The following is a 27872-nucleotide window of genomic DNA, read 5'->3' as shown; positions in this document are numbered from 1 at the left end:
GTTTCGTTTTCCTTTTGCCACTCGCGACTGCCCAACCGATCTTTTCGAGACGTGTGACTTGGTATGTGACTAGAACGAAGTCCTTACAATTCCTGCTACCCTAGTATTGGCGAATTGCTAATAATCGCAAATTATGTGATTTGCATTCAAAATAGCTTGTAGTTTATTATTCTTCTCTCCAGCTAGAATCACCGATGTATGGTTCATCAGTGTGACACAGGGGTTTACTTGGATTGCATTTTGCAAAAAGGAGCCAGGAGCATTGCAATGTTGCTAAAATTGAGCGACTTCTTTGGTCTTGAAAGAAAAATCTGATTATCCATTAACAGTCTCTATTTTACTCACTATTAACTGTGAAAAGACAAAGATTACCCTGTAAGTTTTATATTTTTTCATGGTTAGGTAATTTTATTGCAAAGGATAAAAATGCACAATCTTAGCACCATTGCAATTCTTCTGGTTCCTTTTTGCAAAATGCAATCCACTTAAGAGGCTGCCGTTTGAGCCATTCTTTTTGGACACTTCAGGAATTTCCCGCCTAAAAGTCCTTGGCAGACCCCATGAGTCGAAATTCGATGAAATTTTTGAAAGTATCAGTCTACCTAAAAATCTGTTGAGCGGAATGATAAAATATCCGGAATCCGATTTCTTTCTTTTCCAACCGAATTGAACACCCTTCGAAGTTTATTTTTGCAATTATAACTTGAGAGCAAACCCGTGATAACGGTCGAGCACGTGAAGAGACACCAAATAAAAAGTCAGAAATAAACGCAGCGGAAAATCAGCTCTCACGTTTCGTATTATCAAGCAACAATACCCCGATACAGATGCACAGTCTATCGAGGCAAATGTATGTTAATATGATTCATGTTTGCGCATGCCTCAGAACTGCAGCTCGACAAATTATTATATGATAAATAATGGTAAAATTTTCCTGGTGAATAAGGTGCTGGTATTTTCTTGTCCGGGTCTTTGTTTTCATCGGCCATAAGTCGTGCGATGGTCATATTCTATGCGAGCGGTTGTTGCCAAATCTGTTCGACTTCGTCCGTCCTTCCGGTGAAGAGCATCCTCTTTCCTGCCCGATCTTGGGAGCTCGATACAAGGAGCAAGCATTCTTGATTGCCGCTTGAAGATCTTTAGAGATCTGAGTCTAAGTGGAGGAGGGGGTGAGGAGGAACATTGAGCTCTGTACCCCTCAAGAATCAAAGAGAGAAGTGAGGAGAGGATACGGGAGAAAATACAGTCCGTATGGAGAGGAGAGAGATTAAGGTCAAATCGTGAGTGTAGCGTTAGTCAGGTTGTGCAAACTACTGTGACGAATTGTATTCGACATACAATTGGCGGATAAAATGACCTCTTATATGCTGTTGGCATGTCCGCACTGCATGTGTCTCAGGCAGAGGGCTGATTTTTGAAATTTATAGACGAAGAAGACAAAAGGAAAACGGAGTTATTCTATAGGTTGAAACAAAATTGTTCTTGCATGTAGACTAGGGGAAAATGATGAACTAACTTTAGAGTTCCGCGTTAGTTGCCGTCAGTTAGTTTATTCCTTTCCCCATTGTCCATTTCCAACCACCCGCTTCTACCGATAGGATCGCTCAAGTTTCCCCTAGTCTTCTTAGTCCATCACTTTGTCTATCAATTTCAGCCCGCTGGATTTTAATGCTAGTCAGTGTACAAAATGTTGACTTTAGCGCGGTATTTTTGTGAAAACTATATGTTTTAGGAATCAAAATTATGAATTGTATCCTGGAAAATTTCTTATATCACGGAGATTTCATTAAATCTCGCCCATCCTGTGTATGAAAAAAATACCGAATGCTTTCGCCTCGGTGCTGTTATTTGTAAGCTGCCTGCGCATCAAAATGCTGTACACACTGGGGAAAAAACACATTGGATCCAGAGTCCAGACTCTTAAAAACATCGACAAGAAAAAATACTCTTGATTCAATCAGATTTTAGCTTAAAGCAAGAACCGAGCCTCTTAATTTGAGCGGATTTCCTTTGATTTAAGCTTAAATCTGATTGAATCAAGAGTCCTTTTTCTTGTCAACGTTTTCAAGAGTCTGGACTCTAGATCCAATGTGATTTTTCCAGTCATCGTGATCTAAGGAAGACACCGGCAGGACTTGATATACAAATAAGTTCCAAACCGAGAGGAAAAATTATCACCCGCAAGTCGTTCTTGATCTTGTTACTCAAAGAGCTATCATCACTTGAAATCGATTTCAGGACTTCAATGCACAACATTACGAGACATCAAAGGGAGAGAGATGATTGAGTCATTATGTCCATTCTGCACTTTAATATCGCGAGAGATACGCTTCACCAGTCAAATGTAACGATTCGACTCGAGGACTTGATCAACGCTATCATGCATCCGTATCCGTCAAGCATTAACTCTCCATGAACCTCGGTTAGCATTCACTTTCAATCTGCATGGGCGAATAAGTATGAGGTGCTCTTCTATGAATGTTGCCCTTAGTTCTGAAAAACTATGTTTGCGCTCGTGGCGCCCTCTGCCGGCCCGCGATTCATGGGTAGTGATTAGCTTCGAAAGATGTTGCCGTTTTCAGATTTTTGAAGTGAACTACTTCCTCCTGAAACTGATGTGCCTTAAAGTTCCCATATAATAAGAGAATAGAGCTTTATGGTTCTTTGAATTCTGGATCACGCAAATCTCTTCAGGTACGTTATGATACAGAAAAATGTACTCTAGATTGGAGATCTAAAAGTGACGGTAAAAATTGATTTGAACACGAGCGAGATTCATTAGATAGAAAAAAACATCTTTTGAAGCGAATTAAAGACAAAAAATAGACAAAAATTCACCAAATATTGAGCCTTAAGCGATGACGCTAGTGGGAAGCTGTATGAAGATAGGTTCACGGAGAAAAAATTTCTATTGGATCAATAGATGTTCCAATTAACGACTTTCGAGTATGATTTGAGTAAACAGGAAATATCCTTGTTTTGAGCAGCATTCCTGCTATTTCAATGAGACGTCTTGTCAGCTTAAAGCTATTTTCGATGACTCAGTGAGACTTCTCGCACGGCTATTATTGATTGACAAATTTTTCACCGTGTTTTTATTGGTATTACAGTTGTTCTCTCATTTTTTTTTTAATAAATTGTGCGCATGTAAATGCCTTCATTTTTGTTTTCGCTGGCCTTCTTCGGCAGAGCAGTGAACAATGCTTGAATCTGAGAGCAATATTGTAACACCTGACGTAGGATGTGCAGAAGATTGTGCTGAAATCACTCAAAATATAATGAATATGGCAAGCATCGAGCTTTATGATGGATGGAAGTGGGGGAGAAGTGGTGGAATCAGCCGATACACATCCATGCCAAGTATAACAGGAAAGATAATTGGGCCGATTTCGTTGATGAGCAGGTTAGGAGCCGAGCCGCTCGTCGCGCCATCGTCCCGTAACTGCACGGCCACATCACTGCACCACTGCACTGCCCTCCCAGCCAAAACCACCCAAGTGCAATGCGAAGCTAACGAATGTCCGTCGTTCTCGCTCAACTCGGCAATGCATCTCGTTCAACTACCCGCGAATCTGATTTCTGTTATTAGCCATTGCCGAGTTTCGGCTCTTCGATATTGCTCGGGTCGCTGCTCCCCTGCGACCCCCTCCGCCCCCGCCCCACCCCGCGCCCGCCTCCGAGGGCGGAGGGGGGATGATCCGTAATGGCGAGCGTCATAAGCGAACGGCCCCGCTTCGTTCCGCTCCGTGACTCAACTTCGACGCCGTGCAATTTGTCAAACATGCTCCGCATGACCGAACCGCCGCGGCGCGGCGTCGAGTTCGGAAATTCCAGATAGCTTTTGTTCCGAAACTTTGGCCTTTTTCGATCTGCATCCTAAACCGGAGGCTCTAGTTCTGCCATTTTAAGAAAAAACGCCCTAGGAATACTTGAACGTTGCCGAATTCCCTCTGATTAAAAACAATCTTTTCGAAAAACGTACATTTTTTACCAATTTCTGGTGTGCCGGATTTCAAGGGAAAATGACTGTGACTTCTAAAAAAAAATTGACAGTTTTCCATAAAACACTCGATGGGACCATGAGTCTCTTGTGGTTTGCCATTACTTGGTCTTACCTCCTTTGTCCATTGCAGCCACCGCCACTTTCACCCAGAGATTCGTTCCCTTTTTCTTGTGTCCATTTCAATAATCCGCCTGCGGCAGAATTTCGCATTGTTTGAATATTCATGTGGCATTTCTTCTTTATTTTAGGGGGAGGAGGGAGGGGCGCAGCAATGCTCCTTTTAAAACATTTCCTTCCTTCGAGGTGTTTTCCCAGCTCCTCTTACAAAGAGCCGGCAATGGACGGATTCTCCAGAAGCGTTCTGTCCGATCCAGATTTGATAGGAGTCCCCGCGATGACAATCGAACGGCGAGGGACGCGGCGGAACGAGGCATGCGTGTTGCGTCGCGGCGACGGGAAGGGGCCACGTCGTGGTGAGGCCGATGGTGGGGTGCGACGGGAGTGGGAGGGGAGGGGGCGCTTAGCCCATCAATAGAGTCGCGCTCGGCGCGCATGCGTCCATCGCGGCAGAACGCAAGACCAACTTCCAACAACGGAATTATTTAAACCAACCCAAACCGAACTCAGATAACGAATCACAGATGTTTATCGGGGTACGCACGCGCCCATTCAAAATAACCGAGACTCCCCCCGCCCCCTCCCACTCGCCACCCCACCCGCCGAATTGCCCCCTCTCCCGCCGCGGCTCTTGCGGGAGAAAGCTCTCTATCACTGTGCGGGATTTTTACGACTTTCTCCGCCACCGATTATAATTTCCTTTACGCTTTTCATCCGTGCCCGGGCTCCGCTTTTATTTTGTTCTTTGTCCGATATTTTCCCGCTCCGCTCCGTTTATGGATTCCCATTAATCAAATCGATTTATGAATTCGGAGGCGCTAATGCGTTTTCCCTCCCCTGTCGCCCCGCCGCCCCCGCCCGTGAGGCGCCCCTTCATTAATTTGCTCGTCGGCGTCGCTGCCAAAGTTTGAAAAAGCACAGTTGAGCAGAACAGCTTTTCGAGTTTCGCTTCTCCGATCTGATTATTCAAACCTAAAATGATGGCGATATTGAAATTACTTCGGTTTTTGTTTTTCTTGCATGTTCCTAATTTCTGCAATATTTTGTTTTTAGAATTCAAATGAGGAAGGTTCGGAAAAACTTCCGGGGTGGCATGTAGACATCTTGAGAACATGAAACTAGATGGCTTAAAAAAAAAATCAAAATTAAGACACGTGATTTTAATGAAATTTTGCAAACGCTTTGATTCATTTGTTGAGTATCAAAAATATAACAATGCGGAGTCCCACCCATGGAAACTTTTACTCTTACTCCAGAGGAAAAGACACAACGCAGAGCTTAAACAGTGTAAAATACTCTTGCTTTAAACTGCTACCGCCTCCCCCAGCCTCATATTACATTCGCAAGTTTTTAAATTCAAAGTATTTTCTCTCATTTTTCCCCCGTCCCACTTCCTATAGATTTTATAACAACAATAGTGGAAAAAATACAAAATATGCGTGACCACGGTTATAAATTAAATGTTCAATATGGCCGGGACGTTTTGCGGTCCTAACAACCCCATATTCAACCGAATAAAATGAATAAAACATTTAAAAAAGGGAACTAAAGTTAAAAATTACTTGGGTCTCACAGGCGGGTAAGCAAAGTAAAGTCAAGGTTACTTTGTTTACCCGGCTGTGTCTGTATGTTCGTGAAGTTCTTCACGAGAGAAGCGACGATTTCTTGCTTAAACCTTTGTCGCAATTCTTTTCTTTTCCTCTTATCCGGTTGAAAATGGGGTTAATATGGACCCCGGAATTAGCAAGCCTTTTAAAAACATTTAGTTTTTAGCCTCGGTCATTTGTATTTTTAGTTTTTTTATTTATTTAGCCATGTTTCATTCGGGGCTATCGCGTGGCTTCCATTTGTTCATAACAACCGTGGGATAAGTGGGAGCTGGGAGGCACGGCCACAAAGGAGCTGTCAATCGGCGCTGGGCGGACCGTAGTGGGCCGCAGTCGTAGAACGGGGGGCCGAGTCGGGGGGCCAAGTCCAATTGGAGCAACAACTGTCGGGAGGCCGTCTCACGCTCGTCCCGCACAGTGGATCCGGTCAATCCGAGAGCTCGGACAAAATTTAGAAACTTTCAAAAGCTCATATCTCCATTTATACAGAACTTTGAGCTTCCAAAAGTGACTCCATTGGTTTTCTCGTAAAATTTTCTTTCAGAAACACTCCTCACAATTCAAAATTTGACGAATGAACCATCAAAATTTGCAGTTTTAGTTAAAAATTTAATGTCCGACCTCTCTGAGGGACTCGGTCCACTGTGCGGCGGGGACCGCGGCCAACGGAGAGGCAGATACGCGCCTGGCCGCGTCTCCACTTCCAGATCCGACCGCAATTGTAGCGAAATTAGCAGTCCTCAATTGAGGAGCGACGCTGACGCTGACAGTCAGCCGGATCAGGATCGGGCAACAGACCTCTCGCACCGATGCCACGCTGCGGACAACGCCAACATGCATCCTAGTCCAACTTCGGGATTTAAGGATCTCCTTCTTCGGAGAACAATGAAATGGTTTTTAGGTACTTGAATTACATTCGAATGTGTTTGTAGTAAGCATGAGGAAAGGAGAAAATGTACAAATCATGGACGTAGCTCTTGAGGAGTCTTGGTGGGTCTGCTCTCCCCCTTAAAATGCGAAATAGTAATATCTGACCCTCACAAAAATCTATGCAAAAACCGCAAAACCAGCACGTTTACCACGCTTCATTGCGTAACGATGGCTGAAGAACGATTTCGATTTTAATTTCTGCGAAAATGAGTTAGCGACTTTGCCGCATTCTTCGGTACAAAATATGCAAACTGGTGTTATTAGTTTTTCCCAATTCGACATGGGATTACTGTAATGATGATGTAATGTATCAAGAAAATTGCAAACCTAGCCTCAAAATTACAAAAATGGCGAAGTTTTTTTTTTCGACGTGTAAAACTGTCAGTTTGCAGAAACGCGGTATTGTTCCGTAGCAATCAATAGGCTTTTGGAAATCGAAAGGAAAATGTTTTAGAGTTTTATGGAGGATCATCGATAGAGTTGAACCCAGAATTTTTTTCACGGCTTTTAGCAAGCGAATACTTTCGGAATGTATCTGAGAAAGGTCAATTTTCCGAAAGTCTTCCAAGGCAGACCTGACTTTTTAGACCCAGATCCCTCTCAAAGGGTAGGGTCGGACCTGGCCATCCTCAGGAAAAATGCTATGAACTGTACTATAGTGGCAGCATGTGCCTTTAAAATCTGAAAAATGCCGAAAAGTCGACTCCACTCGGACTTGGAGTCCGAGAATTTGCAGGGGATCAGCGGACAATGTGACATCATCGTGTGGAAACGGACTTGAGCTGACCGGAAGATGGACACTAATTGCGGAGGAGGTTGACATTGATACATGGGATTTGCGGAGGAATAATCGGACTATGGTACATGTCAGATGCATGTTATGACGAACGTCATACGAGTTGTCGCAGCCATCCCCGATACGGGCAGACTCGGAACGACACAGCGACCGCACCAACTCGACCGGACACTCCGCTCCGGATCGACTCACCGGAGGCACCTGCGCTGCCGTCTTTTACTCTGTCCTTCTTTTTGAGCCTTTTCCACTTTCAACACTTATTTCAACACAGCCACTTACAAGTTTAGTTCTCATGCTCCTTTTTTTCAGCTTATTTTCAATGCTATTGCACATCAGCAAGAGCTAAACTGCGGCACTACCTTGTATCCGTGTGTTTCATTTGGCGGACCTGGGAGATGGGATGGGAAGTGATTTCAGTGAAAGAGGCCCATGTTTTTTGGAGGAAAAGTTTTCCCTTGATCATGTTTTTTATCTGTCATTCTTCCTCCTGTAAACAATCCAGAAAAGAGGCGATACATAGTCTAAGTCAAAATAGGAATTTTCCTGATTTAAGATAATTTCACTAGTCTAAAATACCACCGGTCAGGGTAAGGAAATAAGCACCACTGCAAATTGTTTCCCATCAAAATGTAAGGAAAGATTAACATTTTTATTGCCTTGTGAACGGCTAATTCAAAATTTTCACTCGCGACAAAAACTATGATCCTTGCAGACCAAATTAGAGATTGAAATCAACTCATCCGTCATACAAGTAGCTAAAACTTTTGATACATTAGCATACCTTCCTCTTCTGACAGAAATTACCTATATTATCCTGTTAAAAAAAAAAAATATGTTAATACACAGGAAAATTCTTACATCAAAGAAATTAAAATGTTTGGTGCAGCATTTAAGTAGACTCCGTGTTTTTGTGTGCGGAAAGTATGAGTTTTTCCTCACTTTTAAGTCGAATTTTTTTTATTAATACGCCCATCTTGTTTTTCGTAAAATTTTAACGAGAAAACATACATTATTATGGTGTTTAAACTCGTGATATCCCAATATTATAATCATTTACCTAAAAGCAGTCCAGTTGCAAAGACTCAAGCAAAAACATCCAAGTTCGTTTTATCCCAACCGTCCGATACGTCAACAATGGACGAACTGTAGCAACTTTATGGTCCCTTCCTTGCCTCGAACCTTGCTTCGTATTCATTACTCGTACGCCTCAATACAAATTAAACGGCGACCAGCACATGTATTACAACTACGATTTAACACACATCGAGCCACTAACTGTACCCATCATGTTTCCCTCGAACCTGCTCCCTAAGTCATCCTGAGCTTCCTCAAAATATTCAGCATTGGAAATCAGAATCCAATAACCTGTTTCCTCCGAGAGAATCGTTTTATTTAGTCTTGTTCTTGTCATCGCTCCACGATCGGCGATCAAGCGCCACTTGATTCTTTTTGTACACCTTTTATGTCGACGTGCTCACTTGTCCAGCAAAGGGAAATGAAGGTAAATCTCGTCAACGATATTTCGAAAAGAATTTTTAGGTTTTTCTGCTGCGTAAAAACTAAGTATCACGAGCGTTTTTTCTCCTTATTTTTAAGACATACTATATATTCGTGGAGTTCCTCCAAAGTATCTTTCAAAGTTAAAGCAGGTAAAAATAACTTGTAAACTTACTTGCATTAATCATGACATGAGATTGGACGTATTAATGCTAAAAGGAACTATGTTACATGCAAATCCTATGCACATAGTTCCTTTTAGCATTAATACATTCAATCATTACTCGGTAACATGTGCGTCCGAATATATTGCGTTTCTTGTAGGGATGGCTTCTCTTTGAATGCAAGAGCACTCACTTAATAATCGTGGAAATTTAGGACCACTGGTCTACCTTCAATCAATTGCTTATGCAACACACATAACTATAAATCGTGAATTATGTTCTTCGACGTTAGATTGCCTAATATTTTTGCAAAAAGTCGGTGTTTTACCTAAAATATACCCAAATGACACTAATTAAAGTTCATCCTCTCGTCGAATGCATCACAAAAAATGTTAATGACTTTGTTTCATCAAATTTATTTGATAATTATCCCTTGTTTTATGGAGATAAGGGGCAAGCTCCTCTCTGCTTGTCTTTTGAGGCAACCTCAGTACAAAGTGATAAGTTCAGTGGACGCCCTTAGAGGACTGGTCCGGACCCCTCGTCTCGCAAACCGACCGCTTCTATCGGCAGAAAAGGACTTTGGTCTGAAGAAGTGAACCTTATTCGGTTCTGTCGATCAAAAAGGTTCCAAAAGCTCTTTTATCGGAGCCAAAGCTTGCATCTTAACTCATCAGATTGCAAAAGCCCGGTTGCTCCTCTCTTTTCACGCGAATTGGAGCGGTAAAATTGGTGGCACAATCATGTTGTGACGGAGGCTCAGAATTTTGTGCTAGGAGGACTTATCTTTGCTTCCCTGGCATGAAGATTTGTTCGCTTTTTCATTTGAGCTCCAAAGCAAATGAAAGTGCGTGTTTTTCAAGGTTAGTATGGAAATAAAGACACGGGGCTACGTGAAAGAAGCGAGGTTTTAACGCAAGTTTCATTGGGAGCTGTCCTCGAAGGAGGTGGAGGAGTGTTGGGCGGGGAGCCGGGCTTCTGCGACGAGACTTGAATGGTCGCGGAGTGGAGGGTGGTCAAGTGCGCGAACAAATGAATGAACGAACGAACGGATGAATGGAATGGTTTGTAGCCATGCAGACGGACAGATGGATGGGACGCGAGTGGCAGTAATAAAAATCAAGAGCTGTTGGCTGGGCCCCGGGGCCCCCGGGACTGGGCCCGGCCGTGGCGCGCGGCCCCGCGCTGACGCTGACAGACGACGCTGACAGAAGAATCGAAGACGGCCTGTAGACCTCCGCGAATGTCCAACATGTCCGCGACTTGCCATTCACGTCTTGTGGACATCTAATTAAAGTCTAGTTCACCCACCGCGAAAATCCATCGCCCCTCTCGTTGTCAAGTCTAATTCAAATTCTTCGATTAAACCCTCACAGCTTTGATCCAGTTTGAAAACACTTCAGGTCGTATTCATAGCCCTCTCTTAAACCAGTAGCGTGGCGTGCTTTGCGATTTGTCCATTGATCTGTCATTTAAACCCATGGAAAAGGATCGATATACAACGAACACCTTAATAATCGATTCTTTACCATAGCTTCAAATGGGGAAATATCGATAGTCTATCATCCACTGTTCACTTCTGACTTGAACAGTTATTTTCTTTAAGAGCCCCATATGATCTACATCGTGCTTAAAGGAGGTTTGAGGAGATCCTTACGGTAGCATCATAAAAAGAGTGATTTTTGCAAATCTCGAATAAAACTCAATTATAACTTTGGAAATGTATCCTGCTCGAAAGGGTTTGCAATAGCTTAACAATAAAGAAGCACTAAATACATACATATGTACAGGTCGCTTTATAGCACTCCCTCGCGCTCTACGACTCCTAACCTCCACTGCTCTCTGTTGAACCACAAACCTTGGGGATTGAGCACCTTAACATTTCTGCTTCAATCCCCTCCCTCCAGCCTCTCATTGGGCGCCCTCTGCGCCCTCTCCCAGGAGCACTAAATACGAATAATAGCTAAAAATAGCACTAAAAAGCACTAAATACGAAAGAAAATACGAGTCGTGTAAATTTTAAGATTGCTTCGCACCTATACCTTAAAGTTTTTCAAAACCATGAATTTTATCCTCTGAAATGCCGTAGTGTTTAATTTCTTACCCTGCTAAGTATTGTAAATCTGTGGAAGGGATTTGAATGATAGAGGGTTGATGAGATACTGAAGGCAGATTGACAACGCTGGAACGTGCGAGCGTGTCACTGCATGAGTTCTCCACACGATCAATCTTCGTCCTCGGTACGGTTGGTCGCAAGTTTAGCTGGTCCACTGCCTGATTGACTGTTTTTCCAATGCGCTTGAAATTTGTAGTCGACGAGATTTCCCTCAAACTTGGTGACACGCGCAATCAGAATCGAGAAGACAACGCATCCATGCTAAAGTGGTGTGGCTGCACCGTCGAGCTGATTATTGAATTTGATGCGATCGACAAAACTACGATGGAGAGTTCCTATTGGTGGCAGTGGGTGTTTGCAATAGACAAAGGAGGAGACGAACTAACGGCAGCCCACAAGAGACCCTACAGTTGGTTCACAATTTCCTCCCTTTGTCTAAAAGAATCACCTGTTTTAAGCTATGATTCGCTCCATTTTCCTTTTGTCTTCGTTATTTATCGCCTCGTCAATCAATTTTAATAATCAAGCTAAAGGACGGAAATATAAGGGTAGTTATTGAATCGAAATCAAATTTTATCTTTCCCCTTTCTTGATAGTAAATATTTACACTAGGTTGAAGGATGTTTTTGATTACTCCTTTGAAATACTGTTCAGACATAACTTTATTCCTTTAAAAAATCAAACGAGTCTGAACTGAAGCCAAAATAAGCGCAATTGAAATGTTCAAATCCTTGAGAGGAGTAGATACCAAGAATCGCCTGAATATAGTCTACCATCATCAGCTCCGGGGAAGCAACATGGATGTATTTATACTAAAAGGAACCGTGCTATCGTGCTGAGGAAAAATGCCGTATGAACATTCTAATGATGTCAAACTACTTCTCAGAAAATAATTATATTTTTCCTTGCAATCTTCGGATAATTTAGATGAAATCACAAACGAAATTCCTTGAAAAATCGGAAGGAAGCTACTCATAAATTTTCCTAAAAACTTGTGATTTGTCGAAAAAAAAATTGACGACCTCTGAAGGCTCATACGGCCCTCTTCCTTAGCACGGCAGTGTGAGGACAGGGTTTGCGTGTAACATATTTCCTTCTAGCGTATACGTCCATACATTCCGAAGAATAAAATACGTACCGAGTGAACTCATGTGCAGGACCATCAAAGCGACTGATCGTATATGTTAGTACGTATGAGCGTTCGTGACTCGGAGCAAGATTATTTTGGGGGCAGGAGCCATGCCGGATGGCGGTTATGGAAGATTTGATCTCCGTGCAGAGTCGCAGCATAGCCGCGAACAGGATGCAAGTTTATGAAGCTACGATCTCGCGAAGTTTTCGCACGGCGCTCCGCGACGAGGGGCAAGGAAGCGGAGAAGCGCTACGATCAGTGTTGGCACGCCGCCGGCTATTGAATCAGACTCGAAATGGAAACGGATCGAGGATCCCCGGCAATATTCTCGCATTCTGCGAGGCATAAAAATGATTTGTCGGATTTATCCAATACTCACGCTCAGTCACGAGGCGTCAATGATCGATCATCGATATTTCCCCATTTGAAGCTATGGTAAAGAATCGAAATAAGGTGTTCGCTGCGAGCACCCTGTTAATCGATATTTTTCCATGGGTTTAAATGGTATATCAATCGATATATCGCAGAGCAGGCCACGTTACTGCTCACGCTCGAAGCCGCGCGGCGCGGCGCGAGTCCTGTTAGTTAGGGGGTGGCGTTACCCGAACATTTATCACAGCCTCAGTCTCGGGTTCGAACCCCGGTCCCCATACTTGACGCCCGAGCCGCGGCTCACTCCCAGCTCCACCTTATAATTAGTAGTGGAGAAATTAAATTAAAAACAAATGCGGCTGTGCTCCAAGACGAATTATCGATTACTTTTACACTTGCAACGCTCGCGAGTGTAGTATGGATAACTCTCTACTAATATGAGACATCTCGGGGGGTTGGCCCTGCCTCGGAGCCTATCACACCGATACCTAGAAACAGGCGCTCGCACTTAACCTTTCCCAATGCTCCTTTCTGCTTCGTGTGTGAATATTGACTCGTAGATGCTGGAGTCACAATTCCACGATCGGGATAGCCGTTCTGTGCGAACACCTCCCATTCGAATATCGATGGCTGTGGAATGATGCCCACACTGCCGTGCTAAGGAAGAACGTCGTATGAACATTCGAGAGTTTCCAAATTTCCTTTGATAAAATGTTTATTTATGAGGAAAGATATGAATATTTTTCCTTGAAATTTTTAGGAACTTTAGGTGAAATTGCGATCAAAATTACCTGAAAAATTAGAAGTAGCATATTTATAAGTTTACCAGGAAATTTGTATTTTATCAAAGGAAATTTGGCAACGCCTGGATGTTCATACGGCGTTTTTCCTTAGCACGGCAGTACAAACTGACGATTTTGCGGTATTCAGAAAATAATTCGCCTTTTTGTAATTCTGAGGTTAGATTTGCAATTTTTTCAGTGATACACATCGATGATTCTTCGGAGACTGTAACGAACAGGTAGAAAAGTAAGAAAACTTTAACGAGCTACTAACAGCCGCTTAAAATGATACGTCACAGTGTTGAAGCTTTTTCAGAATTAGTCAGGAGGATTCTGGGACTCTCTTAATACCCCCTTCCCTCCCCCCAGCCTCTCGGTGTGGGGACGAGGCTTCTTAGAAGTGCACCCCATCCGGGCCTTTTTCCACCGGTACGGCTCTGGATCCATGAAGTCTAAAAACGGGAGCCAATCAGAAATGGATCTCACACGGCGCTACTTTGAATGTAAAGGGACTCTAGGTGCTCTATCCTGCCGTGCTAAGCAAGAACGCCACATGAGCCATCTGACGTTGCCAAATGTCCTTTGACAAACCGCGAATTTTCAGGAAAATTTGTGAACATTCCTTCCCCGATTTTTTGGAGGATTTTATTTGTAATTTGTAATTTGATCTAAAGATCCAAAAATTTCTAGAAAGAAATTGCATCATTTTTTTCAGAACTTAATATTATCTGAGAGGCATTTGGCAACCTTAGAATGCTCATACGGCGTTTTTCCTTATATCCGAGCTGTGTGACAAAATCAGGGACTTGATCTAGGATACCCGGGCTTGAGTGTGAAACCCGATTAGATCGCGGCGCGGCGTTGAACGGCGAGAAAAGCATTGTGATATGAGGGCCGCGTACAGTAAAAGTGCAGAGTTGACCGATCTTGTAATAAAATTAAGGGATTTCACGGCTGGTCACGGGTGGGAAATTGGGATTTTTGACCAAGATCCGGCGAGCGCGGAGGGGACGAGGCCGGGGCGGGGGTGTGGGGCGGCGACGGTGGGTGGGTCGATCTCGTAATTTAAATCGCTCGAAATCGACTGTTGGAATCGAGCCGGGAAAATCTAATCGATGGCGCGGCGCGGCGTCCCGGCTCCGCTTATCCCGCACCGATATTAAAATCCCCCGTCCGCACCGACCACCGACCACCGACCAACGTCCACCCGTCCACCGTCCACCGAGACCTGTTAACCGCCTCCGCTATTGCCAAATTCAACCAAGTATAACCATCTCGAGTGCCGAAAAATAAACCTCATAGCTAGAGTACGAGAGTATGGACAAATCGATTCATGGAGGGCTTAGAGCCAAACAAGGCAGCCAACTTCCTTATACACACTAAGTGTCATCGCAAACCCTCCAATTCCAATATCAAACCAGGATGGCCAAGAATGTTCATGGATAAACGTTCTTCCGCAAAAACGAGTAAATTTATGCAAATAGTAAGTCAAAAATGTGTTTTACAAATGACTGGTCATAACAATTGTAATAATAAATCGCTCTAGATAATTTAAATTCATTGGTTGACTGTCCTTTTGGGCCCTAATTAATGCCGCGGAGGCATCGGTGAAGACTTGATGGATTTTCGGAGTTTTACACCTGTCCATACTCTCACTATACAGGTATTCTACTCATAGTATCTGAGCAGAAAATTATATTCACGAATCCTTGGTTTTACATCCGAAAAACTTTTAAAAATTATCTGGGTGATTAGGAATCCGCGAATTTTACTTCCAATTGTGTAAAAAGGGCCTTTTTCATTTCTTTTGATCTGCATTTTATTTCATGAAAAGAATTATTATTCTCAGGCCATCAAATGCCCATCGAGTGAGAGAGACAACAGGACAATCTCAGTATTTTCCAATCCATTCCAGGGTTTTCAATCTTCAACCGTCGCTGAAATTATAGCTCATCGGTTTACATCGGTGGAGGGCTCAGTTGGAGATGAAGCTCGCGATTATTTTTCTACACCGTAAGACACCTCCACAGTTTCGACAGTTTCTCTTCGCGTATCAAAAAAAAGTTAATTGATCAAGAATATGATTATGTAGCTTCAATTTGTCCGTGAGATGAATGGTTTTTAACAGCAAAATTAGACGCCGCGAGATATTTGGTCCTTTTTCCTATACACAATTGAAATATCGCATAGTAAATATCAGCCGGTTCAATTCCATTATAAAACTTATAAACATAAAACTGGCAACGATAGGTCCGCTCGTTCTTAGTTCGTCAGGCATGGCCAAGACTCACTGACCAACTGTGATCATCTCGCCCGTTCCCAAGAGTAAGAACAATTTTTCCGAAAGCATTAATTAGCACTGGGACCAATTAAAAGTATCTTAATGAAACCATATTGGTTGCTGCGTCCTCCAGTCGAAGCTCCTTGCTCTTGTTCTTCTCCTTTCTTATTCTTCTTCTCCTTTTAAATTTAAATTGTATTGATTAAGTTCACGATCGGTCCGTCCCGAACGACGACGCAACCGAGCTTTAACGAGGTTCTGATAAATTAGTTTTCAATCATGTGAGAAAATATTTTTTTATTCCGGTTTTATCTAAATCAAGTATCGGCCATAAAGGCAAATTACAATCGATTTCGCAACTTGCATGATGCAGAGCTTCAGCTACCAATAAAACTCGTCTAATATCAGTTTTGAGTCTTTTCCCACGGTGTAATCATTAGATAGATATTGTTTCTAAGGCAATCACCTAATAGATAGGAAACTGCAAATCACGAATAAGGAATTTGACCTAATATCTTGTTCGCATGTGGAACTGCTTACTCAATTTAGACAACGTTAAAAGATATTGGCTCTTCACCTTCTGTTTATCTGATAATTATATTCTATTGCAAAAACTGGACTCAGGTGCTACGTATAAATAACGTTTTCCGGGAATGATAAGCAATTTTCGGGAGTTTAGACGTTTTAGAACAGAATATTATTCCTAGTATTTTAGTAAAGATACATCAGCAATGACTTGAAGCAACAACCACCCCGACAAAACGAGCACACGTAAGCATAGATTACGGAGCATCCCTTACTGCACCGAATCGAGATCAGCCAAAAAAGTAAGAGAGCTTGTGAAATCACCTGAAAAGGCAGATAGAAACACATTTTACAGAAAATGTAAAACATTTTATTGCTCCGTCTTTTTATTTGTGATCCATTCCACAAAATTGGATTTGTTTTAAACACAACAAAAGGAGCGTTCATCAAGGGGTTGGGGTGGGATTTTATCCGCGTTTAAGACCCAGATTTTGACCCTCCTCCTTATCTCTCCGAAATTAATGTGACACGATCCTTCTGGCTGATCTCGATCCTGTGCTCCGGGAACGAGATCCGTAGCCTATGCTTACATGTCTACATTTTTTATTACTTCTATTCTTTATTCGATATTAAGTAGGTACGTCGTCTACCTACGGGTATCCCCAGCCTTCCGCCTCCTTGCGACGAGGCCCTCACCCCACCGAATGTCCCTCTCCACATTTCTCAGGGAGACATCGCCACTCGAGTCCACAAGACTATCATTTGACAATTTATTACAGCAGTCACCAGGTAAAGACTATGAATTGTTGACATACTTGGTCGGGACCACGTGCTCAATTATGTAAAACAAGATCCAACTCCCAAAAAGAAAGAAAAAAAAAGTTGTACATCGCTTCGTTTCATTTAGTCCCATGGTTCCTCACTGGTTTCGTTCTCTTAATTGGATGTGTGGTTTCATGTGTATCCTTATTAATCTCCTGGTCTCGCTTCTAAGAGACCCCCAACAACACGCTCGCAGTGCCTTCCAATATTCAAATTGCTTCTCCTTTCCCAGAATTTTGGACAGTTCCCCCGAATCTGTATATTCAAACGATTTTGTTCTTCTTCCTCTGAACAACAGAAGGGGCAAATTCATGTTATCCTCGTGATCGTTTCATCCACAGTTACCTCGCTTCTTGATATTCTCTTGTCCTCTCCACTTTTGTTTCTTCCTATTCGCAATTTTGAGGAAATTAGTGTCATCGAAATGTCAAAGGTTAAATCGCTGTAAAAAAAAAAAAACGAGCAGCTTTTCCACATTGCTAGAAAAATTAAATCTAAAATTTACAAATATCTAATGAAAAAGAAAATGAGGCTTTTAAGACGTTTCATAAAAGTTCACCTTGTGAATAGTTTAAATACCATAACATTGTAAATGATAAATCAAAGATCGAATTCATTGACAAGCAGCTTCGTTGCACTTTAGGGAAACCCTGCTCCTTCAAACTTTAGAATTAGATATCAATTTTATATTATATTATTTGTATATCATCATGGACTCTAAGCAGAGCTTAAATTGAGGTGTTTTTCGGTAAAATGACGTATGAGACTTCCAATGCTGCTAAGATTAAGCGCAACGTAGCTCTCTTTATAGTTGTAACTTGTTCGATAGTTGTACGATGAATTTGTTCCTGAATCTGCTCTGCGTTTTTCCTAACTATTGCAGGGAAGTAAGTCGACTGTAAATGGATTTTATCTGTCGCAAACGCTGCACAAACTTGCTCAATCTCAACAGCATTGCAAGCCCCATACGCCCTTGTACCGAAAAAGTCCTCAATTTAGCGCAGGTTGGAGTATCACACAATTTATTGTTCGGTCAGATTCGTGGACAATAATGGTGGACGCAAACCCTCGAATAAGTAACTATTGCTGCACGGGGGATACTGTCACGCCTACATTGAAAATTAAATTGAAGGCAATGTGCACGATTAGCATTTTTCAATCAGGAGCAACTTCTTCTGGCGTATAATGAAAGCACATTCAAACATAAGAAGACTAACGACGCTTACGTCGTTCCTGAAATGAGCCAGAAATATTGGTTACTTTCCGCGTAGAAATTTCAGTGAGAAAACGCCACTGTTCTCACGGCTCTGAAACGGCGGTCCTTTCTCCGACAAACGCCTCTTTTCCAGCCTGCTCACATCACTCATCTCAAACAAGCAGATTGATTTATATTTATTTTATCGCCTAATTCGTTTTTGATCCCTGATTCGGCCCTTGGTCGGGGACCCTCCCGCAATGGGTTGGCTTTTCGTGCTCGGCAACCCGCATAAGCTCATAATCGGAATCGAATTACGGGTTGAGAGGGTGGCAACCAGGACCAGCGCGCCCCGCGCCCCGGGGAGGGACTCCAGCATCCCGAGGGTTGTGACTGACGCGAGTTTTGAATGCCCAAGCACCCGGAAGGGATACAGGCAATCGCCGCGACAACAACGCGACGTCCCTTTATTCTGCCACGCTAAGGAAAAATGCCGTATGAACATTCAAGAGTTGCCGAATTTCTCCGGATTAAAAATTGTATTTTTGACGAAAGTTATGCATATTTTTCCTTGAAATTTTCCGATATTTTAGATCAATTTGGGTACAAAACTGTTTACAAAATTTGAAGAAAAATACCCAACAGTTTCCTCGAAAATTCGCATTTTATTGATGAGAATTTGGCAACGCCGGAAGGCTCTTACGGCGTTTTTCCTTAGCGCGGGAGTATTCTCCGCATTGCCTTTAATTGACCTCCTGTCTGGCATGCAAAAAGAAAGAAAAGGAAACCATCTTAAAAGCGTTTTGATTTTTTAAGGGCTCAACTCATGTGCGGTGCCATTTCCAAAAATGTCCATCTCTGACGGAGCACAAAAAAAATCCAGAAAACGGAAAGAACTGAATTCATCCGAAAATGTTTCGTGACAGGTCAATGTTATAGCCGCGTTTTATTCAATTCCAAAATACAGCCCCGCATAACCAAAAGCATGAAACTTTCCAATCTTTTAAAAATAAAATTAGAACGTTTTTAAACTTTGAGATGCACTCTCCGAAAGAAACGGAACTCGTGCCTCTGTATTCTGTTTTGTAATAAAAGCGGAATTTGTATTTTTTCGTATTTGGAAAGTTTTTGAAGGAAGACATTTTTATATCGATTGCTGAAGGTTTTTTAAATTAATTTCGTTATTACGACACAAATTTCTTCATCGCAAAAAAGTTTCCGTGTTGCAATTGCTTTTTTTTTTTTTTTTTTTTTTTTTTTTTTTTTTTTAGTGTAAACGGAAAAACCTCGCTGCATGTGACGTGGAAACTTCTATGACTGAATTTTTTCTATGCGTGATGAGTCATTTCTTTGACCAACGCGAGATTTTCCGCAGCACAACGAAAAACTGTTGACTTGTTGTAATTGATCACATTCCTCTCAGAGTGTGAAAAAGGATAATGGTTTCTCACCGTAAATGCTCCAGGCAATATTTAATTCTTCAGAGCACCGGTTTTAGGCTAAATCAATCAAGTAATGATTGTTTAATTAAAATCAAAGCTAAACGCTTCCTGATCATATTTTCCTGCCAGCGGCTTGACCGCAAAGAGACCTGGGGGAGTTACGGGGAGTCCGATACATCATCTCCACCATGGGAAAGTGCTATTGTGCTCGCATTGGTAATATTCATAATGGAGGGAAAATAATTCAAATGCGCCCGGATAAATCAGTTCTTCAATTGGTAGGCGTGATTAGGCAACACATGTTTATATTTTGTTGGGTGGCTACAATGCTATTAATATTGCATCGTCACTTCAGTATTGTTGCTTCGTATCAAAGGATGTTGCCCGATAGGACATTATTAATATGAGTGTACGATTAAAGCTTGTGGATGGGTAAAATCATGTCAGAGCGAAACATATTTTGACTTTCATGCGCTAGGAATTCTTTATTGCTTTTTTCAAAAGCAAAATGGCAACATGTTCTTGTTTTTTTGAGAAAATGTTTCAATCAAGTTTAAGGAAAGTCACAAATCACGGTACGGTGATGATAATTTTTCTTTTATGAAAAAATCGGAAACTAACGATAATTTTTCTGGATCTAGTGTCAGGGCTTTTCTTGTCAGGGAAAAACTAGACGAACCTTGAATTTTCTATCTCTTAAGGTCGAAGTTCAATTCCGGACTGTCAACTAAAGATTTAGTGTCGAAACGTTTTAAAGAAAGGTAAACCGCAAAATTGAGCATTCTAAAAGGATTGTTTTCTTATATTCTAATTCTAATAATTGATAAATACGCTTTATATTTGCTATCATATTTGTCGAAATTGTCATTCCCTATTCGCCTGATGATGAACGACACATATGCATCAAGAAACGGACAAGATAAAATAATTTTTAAAATATTAAAAGGAAGAGAAAAAAATCAACAATGCACTAAGTTGAGATGTTGCGTGTGAGCTTTTGACTTTTGAGTCTTAAGCACTTTGAGTTGGCAGCCATGGTCGAGTGGCCCTCTGAAGCGGCGCATCAACTCTACTCAATTTCAAATTGCTATAAGACTCAACATGAGGCTTTCCATCAACGTTAACCACCCTTCCTGCATAGCCAAAACACAGTAGATATACTCAAATATAAAGTAGTATCAATCAAGAAAACACACAATTTTTCAAGCAATGAGTCAACTGCGCCCACATCTCTTATGCATTATCTTCCTCACGTCCAATACACTCGATCGCTTATCTCCTCAACTCTCAATCAATACACCTCTTTTCCAGCCTCTCGATTTTACTAAACATCCTTTTAACGCTTCCATCGCCATTTAATAAATCCCTCAAATATTGTTATTATTGTTATCCTTATTGAAATTACTGTTATTAGCGCATTATTACCGCTGTTATTTCACCGTGAGGCCGTCTTTTCCGTCGTGATGGAGGGTATTTGCTTTTGCGCCTCCGACCGCCACCTCCTCTGCGAATAGCGCGGATAGTGTTATGGGAAAATAATTGAAGTCTTGATCACTTCCTTGAATCGGAACCGAAACTATATTTTGGAGGCACGGTAATTAAAATGAGTTTTGGACCGATTTTCTCAGCGTAAGAAGAATCTCACCGATAATTTCAGCATCAACCGCATCTCGTGCGATCAATATTAATTTACGTAAAGCACCTTAGTTTTTGGTTTTTTTCCAATCGATAGTGAATTTATTTTTCATATTATCTTTTTCATGGTTAACCCTTCTTGATTTTTGTAAAATATTTGGAGAAAGGATATAGAATTAATATTTGTATTCCTATCCAAACTTTTGTCTGATATATTATCTTTCTCACATTGAGGCTTCATTTACCAGTCTGTTTTCAAAATTATTTGATCCTTTACCATTGATTATGAAGCCGCGATCATTTGTACATTGTAAAAATATGGTTAAAATAATCTTGTTTTATTGTTTTTGTTGCAGTCATTACAATCGGCCGCGCGGAGAGCAGGGACTAGTTGTGCAAATTGTAAAACAACGACAACGACCTTATGGAGGAGAAATCAAAATGGGGAACCTGTATGCAATGCGTGTGGCCTTTACTATAAGCTACATAATGTAAGTTGGATTTTATGCTTAATTTGTTAGCTGACAATGATTTGACGACATACTTTTCCATGATGTGGTATTTTTCCGGGTCTTAATGAAACCCCTTCGACAAAGAGCTGATTTGACTTTTAAATCCTGATAAAGTCAATAATCATTCAGAGGTTTTTTCTTGAATGGAATAGAATCATTAACACTGGCAAAAGTTTCTTGTCAGCAAATTATGCATCCGAAATTTAGGAACTTTTCAAATAAGGGCACAATGAGTACTGCTATAAAAAAACAAAAACAAAATGAAAGAACGAAGTCAATGAATTGGAATGAGTCTGGACAGTTATTCGAATAAAAAGGAAGAAGATCCAGCGGGAAAAATGAAATAAAATTGGTGGACAGAGAGAAAGAGACAGAAAATAAACGAAACCAGAATGAAAAGTGGAGGTAGAATGAGACGATACTTGAATGGGTCGCGATGAATAAGGACCGTGTCCGAGGTAAACAAATGTAAATATTACGTGTCAACATTTAAATTATTGGAATGAAATCGGGTCCTGGCCTGGGACAGTGGACGGAATGTGGACATTTATTGGACACCGCTCGTGAATCACATTCCTTTGCAGCGGGTTGTCAGCTCTCCGTCCGAAAGGAAAAGCTTCGTTAGGAGTTAGCTTCCAAATTCGAAATTTTCCCTCCTTCGAAGGCAACTCAGTTACGGAACCCGTGCGGCGCGCCGCGCGCACTCATCGCGTGCGCTTCGGGATGCGCGCGCGTGGAAATAAAAATTCCTCTTCCCAAATTATTTTCAATCCTACGAAGAAGTTTCCCTGGTCTAGCCGCATTCATGCTAGCCGCTGAAATGTTCGGTCGGAACGTTTGGACCGAAATAAATGCTGTATTTTAAATTCCTCTGATTCCGGTAGAAAGTCGCGTGTTTTTAGAATACCTCAGATGGACGTATGGAGAATGTTAAATTGGAATCTGGAAACCATTCTAAAAAAAAATTATTTTAGAAATGCGAGAGCAAGTGGCAAAGTACCCTTCTTACGACGATTCTTACTTTACAGAACTTAGAGGAATGGCACTTACGATGAAGGGGTTAAATTCAGTTCAGCCATACTTCACTACCCCATAGAAATTGGATTATTTGCTATGCTATATGATACTTTTTTTTTTAACTTCTCCCCGAACTTGCTGGCATTTTTTGTGACTAACGATATGGAACCAACTCCCTGTAAGTGTCAAATTGCTTTTGCAATACCATTAAATGGTTTAATTATTAGTCCTCAGAAGCCAACATTTCAAATTTGCGACCCCTGTTTTATTCGTGGCTATAAACTCCTCTCGCATTATTTGTCTTTCGCTCAAGCCAGTTCGCCTTCAATACCTCGATAGGCAATTTCAGCGGCTTTAGAGTAGTAATAGTTGCTCGCAGGATTTACTTGATTCATTCATAGCCGCTTGGCTGAATACTCCACTCACATCGTTTCTAACTTGTTCCGACCAGTTCGCCTTCAATATCTCGATAGGCAACCATAGCGGCTTAGGAGTAGTAATAGTTGCTGGCAGGGTTCCGGCCATATTCACTCGGTTTGTTCCTAGCTGTAGCGGCTTAAAACTGCGTTCACAATTTTTCGACTATAAAAACACGGCGCAAGACATCATTTACTACTATTTTACACATCATGGTTCCTTCCATCTTATTCCCATCACCCAGTGATACACACAATTGCACTAATTGCTCGAACTGAAGCACGGATGAAACCAAGGTGGAAGGAATCATTATATATACACTACCGCGGTGGATGATGTCATGCGCCGCTTTCGTCAATGAGAGATATCTCCGTTATACTGTGCAGAAACTTGGCGGTTGAACAAATCTTTTTATTTTTCGATAATCTACAGGTTTAAAACGTCCAAACTTGATTCCTCTTTCCTTTACTAAAAAGCGTAACTACATTTCAACTGTCTTTAAATTTCCACTCGTGAATTGCACTTCCTCCAGAGAATCGTGGACATTTCTGACTGAAAATTTCCCCGATTTTTCTTCTGATATTGTGCAAAAATCAGAAAAAGATCAATGGGAAAAACTTGCACAAGCACATCTTTTAAAAAATTGCGTTGTTCGAGTAAATATCGCGACCTTGGAATGTAGTTACGTGTCTTCGTGGGGGAAGCGACGGATTCCGTAACCAGCAAAATCGACCCATAACATACAAATTGAGCAAAGTGTATTTTGTTTCGTAGCGAACTATCTCCGGACGTTTGTCTAATCGTTCAGTGATAAGATTCATCTGAGATTTATTAAATCCGCACCCTTGCAGAGGTTCTGGCCCCTCGGTGGCGAGGACGCGGCGCGGTCGGGGATCTCATCAGAATATCAGATGGACGTATTTCTGCCAAACGGAACTACGTACATTAAGATATGAGCCCTGAGGCGCATCAGAATACATGCGCAACAGGGCTCACGTCATAATGCACATAGTTCCGTTGGGCAGAAATGCGTCCAGATGCCAAGAGGCTCGAGGTCTTAATTGCCGGGCCAATTATCACGCGGCCGAATAAATTTCCCTATTAATGTGTAAGTGGTGTCCGCGATTACCTCCGCGGTCTTGCGCTGCGCGGGACGAAATTAAATTTAGCCTGTAGAGGAGCCGAAAACAAGGAAGCCTTTTCACGGGAGTCCCGCGACCCTCCATCCCTGCGAGGGCGGCGTCGGGAAGGGACGGGGCGTCGCGTCGCCTGATTTATGACGTCCGCGTCGTCCCGCGACGCGACGCTCAACTAAGCTCGATGAAGAATTAGTAACATCGTCATTAGCTGCGTAAATATTCTCTTTACTCCCAGCCGTTGCTGCCGAAATGAGCGCGTGTGTGTACAAATCCCCGCTCCGAGCAGTGGCGTGGCGTGCTTTGCGATATATCGATTGATACGCCACTCAAACCTATGAAAAAAGATCGATTATCAGGGTGCTCGTTGCGAACACCCCAGTAATCGATTCTTTACCATAGCCTCAAACGGCGAGATATCGATAATCGATCATTCACGCCACGCCACTGGCTCCGAGGGGAGAAAGTTCGGAGCCGTGGCACCGGCGGAAGCATTTAGATAGTGATAAGCAAGTTATGTTGAAGCGTCTCTCTTGCACAATCAATCATCACTGTCGGGGGGGGGGGGGGGGAGCGGGCCCTCGCCGCAAATACAGTGCCAATTTTCCGGAATACTTTCATAACTGCAAAGAATGTCACCGATTATTATTAACTGTCAAAAGTGGCAAAGCTTAACCCATGCAACTTAAAAAGAAAGAAGAAATTTACCCATTTCGTTGTAATAGTAAATTGCGAATCAAAATATACGGCACAGTTCCCAAACACTTCTGATTCAAAACTGCGACCCTACGTGTAAATTTCCGACGTTTTAAATGTGACCAAATACTGAACAAGGGGTCCTACAATACGTAAATGGAGGCACAATTTCCAGTAGAGCGTTTTTCTTTTTGTTACAGAAAGTAAAGTACACAGAAGTTTTGTTTCTTTTTCTTCGTGTTTGACCGTCGAAAGTTCCGGGATTATTTTTGGATTTTTTCAAAAGGTCCGAGAAAGTTCCGGAAAACGCACAAGATCCGGAACATTTCGAGGATTTCAAAAGTTCCGGCAAAAATTCAGTAAAACCTCCAAAGTTCCGAAATTCGGTACTAGCTCCGGGAAATGGGCGCACTGGGGCCCATGGCTCATCATAGGCCTCTGAACCAATGGATGACGAGGAGATGACGTCACAGGAGTGTCACCGCTCCGTCGGCGGATTCGCGATGCAGGGCAACCGGTTATTAGGTAACCAATACCTCGGAGATTGGGTTTTTTCGCACAATAGGAGTGCAACAATCGTGCCGACAATGGGACGATTTCGGAGACCTGCCTCCATTATGCCTCGTAACAAGATTGCCCTCCTCTCAGACTTAATTCTTCCGCGTCTCATTGTCAAGAGCAAGCGGGGCCCCTTCCGCGCCTCGTAGCCCCCCCCCCCCCCCCCCCGCCCCACCCCGCGCAGCTCCCGCGACCCTTAGGTGTTCTTGAACTGTTTGGGGGAGTGAGCCGAAAACTGATATTGTTACTTTTACAAACATGCAATTTCCTCCCGAGTCTTTTTTTCAACGACCGCTCATGCTTGCTTTGACTGGCGCTGAGCGGTCCCGGATTTTGTCGCATGCCTTCACAATGTTGCCGCCTCCGAACAGGGTTGCGCGAGTGAAATGGAATTTCTAAGGATCATCGTGTAGTGACTATATCCCCGAAACATTTAATGAAATTTTACTAGAGTGTGATTAGTAATTCTTAGGAACTGAGCAGGGCATACTAGACTCGCTGAAAAACACATCAAAGCGAAAACTATAAAGTCTTGCACTTAATTTTAAAAAATATTTTTTCATTACATAAATTTTTGAAATTTCATAAAATATTACGCATTAAATTTCAAGATTTTACGTTTCATTATAAAATGCAACCAGGGCAGGAGGAGCTAGGTGGTATCTGTCAGTTTCTATGAGCCAGAAAAATGGGGCGACGACGGCGCGGCGCGTTGAGGATATGAAATGTACAGAGCACACCTCAAGTAGAGTTTTTTATTAAAAATGTTTTGATCCTCACCCATGCTTGAGTCGTCTAGCAGCATACGAGGCTAACATTTATCGGAGGGCCCTGATCGGAGCCTTCAGTAAAATGATTCGCAAGACGTGTCAACAGGGCGTTTTTCGATAATCGCGGTAGCGCGGTCACATTAAATCGGCTTGCGTCTTCGATCGAGGGAAAAGCTGTCTCCGAAGGGAGGGCCGTGGGTTAGCGGCCGGGACCTGAAAACGAGATGCCCACTTAATCCGAATGCATCGGTAGTTGGATTTTAATTTGATCCGCTTTACATGAAAAAGTAAACGATCCGACCGTAGACTCGCTGACAGCAACCGCTTACTTTTCCATTGTCACACTCCCATTCGTCACTGATTCCAGGTTCAAGAACTTGAATCCTATCTCCTTGAATGTCAAAAACTGTTTCACTCTAGGCCGTGGTGGTTCGGAATATGTTTAATGCAATGACGACTGCAAACATTTTCCCGCCAGAGAGTCACATATGTAGATTATTAATGGAACATTATATTACAATGAGAAAAAAAGGCAAATTACAGTTACAAAATTTATTTTTAACTCTAATTATAATTTTTGGAACTTCTTGGCTTTGTTTTCCCCGCGAAATGGTGTGGACCCAGCACCATTCCTCCACCTTCTTATCTTACAATGTTCATAATCGGTCGCTAGTCTTAACAAAATTAACAAAATTTCAGTGAAATGTTTAAGATAAACATTATTATCATGGTCACAGCGAAAAAAATGCTCATTTTTCTCTTACTCGTCCTCTCCATTAAAAACATGCACCTTACAGACATGCCAAATAATGCCTAAAGTTTGCCATTCCTGAGACTAAATAGGTAATTTTGGGGTAAGTTATAATATCTCGATACAATGCCCTGAATTACTGGATTAAAACTTAAAAGCAATTGAGCCGTCATTTGCAAAAGAGACACATAATCATTATTGTACTATTCAAATTGTAGAGTGAATGATTTGTGCCAAACAGAAAGGAAAACACCTATGATGTTAATTTGTACAAAATTTTAGTGGCAATGAACGATTTGTCCGAGAAAATTCCATAGCAAATCATCCACTAAGCTATGCAATATGATTAGCATCGTTAAGTTTATACGCCAAGAGTGGCACTGAAATATTTGAAGAAAAAATTGCACAGGTTGTATAGAAAGTTGATATCATGTCAAGGAATAAATGTTAATGTTGGAATGTTAAGGGGCTTTTCGGTGGTACAGCAGCATAGTGCTCTTTTATTTCACCGGAATGGGCTTACACCTGCAAGCCAAAAATACGCACGCTTGGATAATACTTCCGAGGCCCCTCCAATTAGTCCAACGCTCAAAAATCCT

At 42.1% G+C, this 27872-nt stretch overlaps 1 protein-coding gene across 3 annotated transcripts in view; it reads left to right on the top strand.

Moving 5' to 3' along the window:
- Positions 1-27872, top strand: part of LOC109033212 (GATA-binding factor C) — a 130695-nt gene that overhangs the window by 88987 nt on the left and 13836 nt on the right. For all 3 annotated transcript variants that reach the window (XM_072306101.1, XM_072306102.1, XM_072306103.1), the window contains exon 5: positions 21773-21907. In XM_072306101.1, coding sequence (XP_072162202.1) covers positions 21773-21907 — 135 coding nt within the window. The remainder of the gene's footprint in view (positions 1-21772; positions 21908-27872) is intronic.

Source organism: Bemisia tabaci, chromosome 1 (genome assembly GCF_918797505.1).
Source record: "Bemisia tabaci chromosome 1, PGI_BMITA_v3".
NCBI lineage: Eukaryota > Metazoa > Arthropoda > Insecta > Hemiptera > Aleyrodidae > Bemisia > Bemisia tabaci.
The sequence above is the reverse complement of the archived record's forward strand: the minus strand, read 5'-3'. Positions and strand labels throughout refer to the sequence as shown.